This window comes from Diorhabda sublineata, chromosome 6 (assembly GCF_026230105.1).
Source record: "Diorhabda sublineata isolate icDioSubl1.1 chromosome 6, icDioSubl1.1, whole genome shotgun sequence".
Taxonomy (NCBI): Eukaryota; Metazoa; Arthropoda; class Insecta; order Coleoptera; family Chrysomelidae; genus Diorhabda; species Diorhabda sublineata.
Window position 1 is genome coordinate 10861605 of NC_079479.1, and position 7581 is coordinate 10869185.

At 31.3% G+C, this 7581-nt stretch overlaps 1 protein-coding gene across 1 annotated transcript; it reads right to left on the reverse strand.

Moving 5' to 3' along the window:
• Positions 1–2268: 2268 nt before the first annotated feature.
• LOC130445236 (cuticle protein 64-like) lies at positions 2269–6891 on the reverse strand. The gene is made up of 4 exons (XM_056780787.1): positions 6866–6891; positions 2911–2974; positions 2592–2810; positions 2269–2528 (listed from the first exon to the last, which is right to left on the reverse strand). The coding sequence occupies exons 1-4, from the start codon at positions 6875–6877 to the stop codon at positions 2269–2271; spliced, it is 555 nt and encodes a 184-aa protein (XP_056636765.1). The 5' UTR covers positions 6878–6891.
• Positions 6892–7581: the final 690 nt, after the last annotated feature.

Genomic DNA, 7581 nt, shown 5'->3' on the forward strand with positions numbered 1-7581 from the left:
GAATGTATATTTTTTTATATCAAGGTGAAAATAAATGACAAAGAAGAAAATGGAAATGAATCGTTTGGTATATTAGTAAAATATCGTGAAATTAGTATATCGAAAATATAATTCAAATTAAAGAACTCTACAAACCAATATTGAGTATATTATATTAAATTAAATTGAATCTAAATTTTTGACTTTATACAGGGTCCTTTACGAGGAGCTAAATCGATATGTATGTGGGAAAGTACTGCGACTAGTGTTCTGAAAATTTGCTTGCATGGGTATTCCGAAATGCTCGTTTCAGCTAAAATTTCAGTATAACTTTATATAAGGCATAGTATGCCTAAAGTTCACCATTTTTCAATTATTTCACATTTTCGAAATTTTTGGACACATGCAGCCCTCCACTAAAAAAATTATATTTCTATGTTTAAGTGGTTCAGGTCTAATATTTTTGGGATTTGGACAAATAAAACATACAGCTTTCAAAATATGTGAAAACCTTGACAAAAATTTATATAGGGTGTTCAGAAAATGGTGTCGAATTTCGCTGTTTAAAAATGTCAACACCCATTTTTCTCTTTACCATTGGATTCTACACTTTAAATTAAGGGGACTTCGTTAGTAAATTCATATATCACAAATTAACGGTTATTGTAGAAACTTGAAAATACTGAAATTTTCACTGTTTTTAATTGTCGGTTGTCTGGAGCGACCAAAAAAAAAACAGCTTGACGTTTAAGAGTTGCAGAAGTGTTCATCATGTACCGTTTGGAACTTATTGATGAAGATTATTTCAATTTGCTGGTAATATATGGGGAATGTGATAGGGTTGTCCTAAACGTCAAGCTGTTTCTATTGTTTGTTTGTTTGTTGATATATACGAACCGGGCGTTTCACTTTGAACTGACCCGTTCATATTTGCTAATACATAATTGTACTTGGGATAGACAACGTATGAATGCCTCTTTAGAGCTAAATGACATCGATAGCCTGCCAGTAAATTGTCATCTTTAAGAATAGAGGGACTATTGAAAGTCAGATTAGAGATGAAGAAGATGTCAAAAAAAAAAACAGTGACGATGAAAAAAATTCCATTTGCTTTTACTGTAAACTAGATTGAAGTATGAAAGCCGGTGATCAGTGGAACCGGTGCAGTTCCTGCCAAGTTTATGTTTTTAAATGTTCTGGATTTTAGATCACTTCTGATTTAAAATTAGTTTTTTTTTATAATTTTTAAAGATAGATGAAAATTTGACGTTTCGACTAAGGAAAAATGATTTGTTTTGATGTTTCGTTTCTGTTTTGCTTTTTTATTGATTGTAGTATCTGTTTATTCTTTTTTTGAATATGTTATTTATCATTTTTTCCGGATAAGAATTTTCTTTCAATGCAGTTATTGTTTTTGAATAGCTAAGCATCTAAATTTAGGATCTAATAGTTGGATAAATCTATTAGCCAAACTCATTATCACTGATCTTTTTTGTGACATGACACGAATTGAAGTAAGAATATTTTGAGGACCAAGTTTCGAATGCCATTCTGCCAGTATATAATGTGACATCAAGAAAATGATTTTATTATCTTACTTTTGTCCTAGAATTGAATTGAATAGAATTAGACTATATGCGAATATATATCAAAGGTTAAATTTTCATATATTCCATAAACTTTTCCTTTTTTTAAATTGATGGTTGAAAAATTCTCCAAACATGTACCTTCTTGTATTTATAGGGTGTGCAGAGAATTTGTATTTTTTTCTATTTCTCTATTCTAATGCATTTGAATTTAAAAATATTTCTCCTTCAGAATCATTAATTTTAAATATTTTTATTTGTTTGGTTATCTCAATTTTCCAATGCTTTATAAACGGCATATAATATAAACGACATTTGCGCAGTTCCTGTCGCTGATTTCATCTCTGCTCTTATGATTTTTTGCAGCTCCACCAGTTTCAGCTTTTTTAAAATAGGCACTTTAAAAATGAGTTATCAACCAATTCCTCTTTTATTTTAAGAGTGGTTATGACAACTCCAACTTGAAGGTTTGTAAAAAAACTAGAAACCTGTTACCCTCAATAAAGTGTGACGTAGCTTTGTATACTTCTCAAATCTATAGAGATCGATATAAAGACTGACCCCTTGCCTAAGTTACCACTTAAATGAATGAAAAAGTTATCGTATTCATATTGTTTAATTGAGCATTTGATTAAATAAATAAACACATAAATCATGGCAGTTTGAAAATCACAATTGGAAAATCCTACACGGTAACTGAAGTTCACCAGTGACCTCTCAATCCAGCGGCTCCCCAACCTAGCCCTCTAGCGAAACCTCCATGTCCCCAACCGAGAGCTGGTGCACCTAGAACTCCTAATGCGGCAGGGCCAGCATTTACGGCACCGTGACCAGCAAGTGCACGTGCGGCAAGTACTGGAGCAGCTAGAGCGGGAGCAGCGACAGCTACAGGGGCAGCGGCGATAGCTACACCTCTACCATTAGGTCCAGTAGGTCCAACAGCTCCTGCACCAGTTACAATACCTATAAAATATATTAGTTTTGATATTAGAAATAATATAAATTGAAGTAATGAAATGATATTACCTGAAGGACCAGCAGCTCCTGCTCCAGTAACTACACCGGATGGTCCGGCAGCACCAGCTCCTGTAACAACTCCTGAAGCTTGAACTACTCTAACAGCGGGTACGGCAAGGGCGGCTCCGTGTCCACCATATCCCCAGCCAAGGGGAGCAGCGCCCCAGCCGCCAGCACCCCAGCCGGCAGCGCCCCAGCCTGGTGCACCCCAACCAGGTGCAGCCCAACCTATAATAATTTCAGCATTCAAATTTGATATTTTTTTGATGCGTTATAGAATAGTTCATCCACTTATAATTATCATAATAGCAAATTATATCATACTAACCTCCTATTGGTCCAATACCACTGGCACTAGCTGCTACTGCTACGGTAGCGAAAATAGCGACAAACTGAAAGAAAAATTACATTTTATGACCAATTTAAAAACTTAATTATTATATATATTATATAGAACCATATTCGTGATTTTTTTTCGTAAACATAGGTTACTGCACGTTTGATTACTGCTATATGTAGCATCGAATATAATTTTGTGTTTTGTGTTCTCAGCATAGAAATCTTAACACATTATACTTAGGTGCATTTATGCATCAGAATCATAAACTTGATTTCCGACCACTCGAAAATATGTAATTAATTTCGAGATTTGTTAACACGCCGCGTGCCTGACTGATTGTATTTGCTCGTAGTTGCTTCAATTTTGAGTTTTTTCAAAGAAGATGGATGTTGCTTATGATAGTGGTAGTGATACCACATGAGATATATTGAGGAAGCATAAGTCATAGTATCGATGTCAAATCCAAATTAGTATATGAGGAAACATTTGAAAATTTTCGTAATTGGTGCGACAAGAAACTTTCCGAAAATATGCTTCATGTTATTTTGAGAGAAAATCAAAAAATAGTGAACCTTGTACGGTGTCGAGTTTCTACCCAATGCTGAAAAATCCATTGGATGCTGATGAAGATGTTTTCAACGTTACGGTGGTTGAAAATCTGCCTCTGTAGCAGAAGTATATTTAGAAGATAGTTCGAATAACATAATTGAGATTTGTAACAAAATATAGAACTGTCCATATTCTTCCAAACCAATTCAAATATTTGATCAGCCAGGAATAATTCCGGGAATTTATGTTGGAAGCTATTGTTCAAACTTCACTATTTATTATTATTTCAATAAATGAAATTGTTTCATGATGGGTAATTAATTAATCATTGATTCTGTTGAAAACGCTTCCTTCGAAAAGTAATATTTTATGTATATTTTGTGAATTATGCTGGCAGTGAAAAATAGTATATTGTGCAACAAGTAGGAAAAGTTCAACTTTTCTCATCAGTATAGAAATTTGTGAAACGAGCCCGAAGAGCGAAGACTCGAGTGAGAAAAGTACTTTTGCCCACAATATTTTTTCTTCAACTGCACAAATTGCAAGAATAAATGTAATAGAACTTAATTTTTATTTTATGATCATTAACTGTTGAATAATATTCAATTTTTAGCAGCCTACATTTTATTTTTATTAATAGATTAATAGTACCGTATCCTTCTGATATGGTACTATTAATATGTCCCCTCGCATTTACTAAAATTGTTGCCGAAGAATTCCTGATCATAATCATTTCTAATGATTATTTAATTCCTTTATCTACTAAAAAACCCACTAATTGGAAAAATCTATGTTAATTCAAGGAAAAATAAAATAAAATTACAAAAATAGTTCTTCCTGAATAAATTTTCTTCTATTAGTAGATCTTTCTAGTCTGGAGCTTCGTTTAAAAATCTCTGCAATTGGTCTGCTGTCAATATGTTTGATTTTTTGGGGATGTAATTGTAAGACTTCCTTTTCAAAAATGAACGTAATTTTTGATACGTGGATATATCAATGTTATTTTTTATACTAATAGTACTTCGCAATGTTCAATATTGTGACCAAAGTATAGACGCCTTTAAAGTTTTCGACAACTCCTCAAAGTATACCAAAAGTACAGTTTCCGAAAAAGATTCTATTTTTGTACTTTTTCTACATTCCATAAATTTCTGGTATGCTAATTCATCTTTTTTTCTTGAAATTCCCAGCAACAAATCTAAAATTACTTTTCCTGATTTTTTCGATATATCTGGCCGAGTATTGTCAAAATCGTCACCACTGTCAGTATCCATATTATTTATTATACATTGGTATAATTATGTCCTACTAAAATAATATTTAATGGAAATTGTGATTTTTATCAAACCACGAATGGAAACTATCTTAAGAATTAAAAAAACTTGTGTGGTGAGAAATAATATTTTTAGAGATGCAAAAATGTCAAGTAGTACAAAAATGAATTTTATAAATCGTATAAAGTGTCTGGATAAACAGGGAAGAAATGTCTAGATTTTGATCCACTCTGCATTTTCAATAAATTTTAAATTTTGTACAATTCTCAAAGACGACTGAAAATACTTTAATTTAGTAATTTCGACCTATTGTCTTTGTCAAGATTATCAATGTTAACTATTAGATTCTGGAGAGCAGCTTAAGGAGCCTCACACACTGGAGGCTTGAATAAATCAGTGGGGTAACTGTTCCTGGACATGCTGAGTTCTAGGTAATGGCGATCTGATATTCTAGTCTATATAGTTCAACAAATTAAAAGTAAAAAATAAGTAGTCCAAAAAAAGAAATTATAACAATTAATATGAATACCTCCTACTTTTGGAAGATTGACATTTTCAGTTTTATACACTATAAAAGCGCTTGTTTGAGTTCTTATTTTAATCATAATTTATTGATTGTTGATAATATGAAAAAAAGTGATACTTCATAGCATAGAAACTAAATTCCAACTATCAATTTTCCAGACGTATATGAATTATATTCAAAAAATGAATTTTCCTTAAAAGTAAAGTACTTCGGATAATTTAGATTCGTGAACTGAATACAGTACTGAGAGTTGTGGAAAAACAACCCAGATGTTGTAAAATAAAAGTGAGAGAATATTTTGAAAGGAGTTTTACTGATTCAATTAAAAATTTGTTGATCTAATGAAAGCTAGAGACTCTAATGAGATATTAAAATTTTAATTCAGTAAAAAAATTTAAGAGAACCTTTTTATTTATATTAAATAACTATTTTCTTTAGTTTATAATAATATTTATGAGAAGAACTTCAATGTATATGTCACTCGGATCAGAAGATGGTACTGCAAGAATCTGGGCTCAACAATAATGCTTTCTACTTCTAGTAACATAATCTAATATTTTCGACGAAGGAACTTTTAGTTTAAATGGGCGATTAAGCTCAATATTTACATTTATAAGCTTTTTTTAACATAACGATGTCTAGATTTTCAAACAAACCCTGTGTTTGATTTTCTTGAAGTTTTACCACTATCTGATGAGCAACAGATATGATACCAACAGAACAGAACGATTACTTTTAATATTTTATACATGTTTTGGTTAAATAGAATAAAGAATATATACGAAGGATTGGGAAATGATTATAATGTTCAGAATATAACTGTCAACATTATTGAAAATTTATTAGGAAAATTGCTGTAGATAAGAAAGAAAAAAAAGATGAGTACGTTGAGGTACGCAATACAGATGTTAGAAAGTCAAATTTCTGTTTATTATATTATTATAGTTTATAAACTTAATTCAACTCCTATATAATAATTCATATGCGACAGGAAAATATTAATATATCAATTATCTATTTAATTAGAAAGCCACTCTATATAAACATTTAATTTTTTCACTTTTACTTCTCATATTTTATCTTATCACGAAAATTATACTTGTATTCGTTAAAAATGTTATTTCGATCTATAAAGTATCATTACTTGCATCTCTACTATACAAAGAAATCAATGAAATTTTAGAATAACCAAAAGAAAACGACAATGAAGCCTGGTACACTGACTATCTTAGTTTGAACACCATTCAGAGGTAGTTTCCAGCGTGAAACTAGTAATTAAATGAATTCGACAAATAAATTATGAAAAAATAAGAGAAACCACATAAATTCCAAGTAATAAAAATAAATAAGAATCGTAATTAAGTCTCTGTATTGTGGAGTTAAGTAGAGAGAATTATGATATTTGCTAATAAATCAAACAAACATCAAACTGCATAATTGTAATAAATATGGCAAATAGAAATCTCAACTTATAAACAAATTAGTTTACATATAAATGGAGTCACCACGCCCTACAAAACAATGCAAATAAATGTACCTTCAAGGTGCTTTAATCGTGATCATTATTCTATAAAATCTGATGTAATAATCTTACCAAAGAGTTCATTTTGTTGGTGAGGTTTCAAATCGCAGGTGCTGACTGAGATATCGTACAGTTTCAGCCCTAGTATATATAGTTCAGCAAACGACCTTCCTTGCAAATAATTAGAAAATGTCGACTATTTTTTTAGGAAACTGGAATTTCATTATTCCAACTTGATATATGTGTAATTATACAACGGTATTCAGTGATACGGTTATGTTTTCAGCGTAGGGTGTATTTCAATGATACATTTAATTATGAATAAGTTTTAAACGAGGGCGTAAAAATTATTATTCATATTTTTTACGATCAGAAATTGAACTTTGCTTTGTATTTATACGGCTAGTTATATCACCTCTTGATATATCAAGATTTTTGTTAACAACCCATATAGACCGTTATTGTGAACATTTATGCTAAGTCTGTTCATTTCCTGAATGACGCTTGCAATTTTTTCAGATTCAAACATACTATAGATATGTTCAAATATTAAAAGATTTGTAATTTCACCTCTGGGATTCTTAGCACCTTAGTTTTACCAGGGACTGAGGGCCATTTATTTGCACATACATCCATGTAATTATATTGAAATATATCACTTCAGTGGTTTCTGAAGGGGTTTTATAGTAGTTTTTATCAACTTTGACCATTCCAACATAGCATCAGACATCATTTAAAGCCGCTTCTCATGAAGTTCAGACGATTTCCATGTGCCATAACCCTCAATG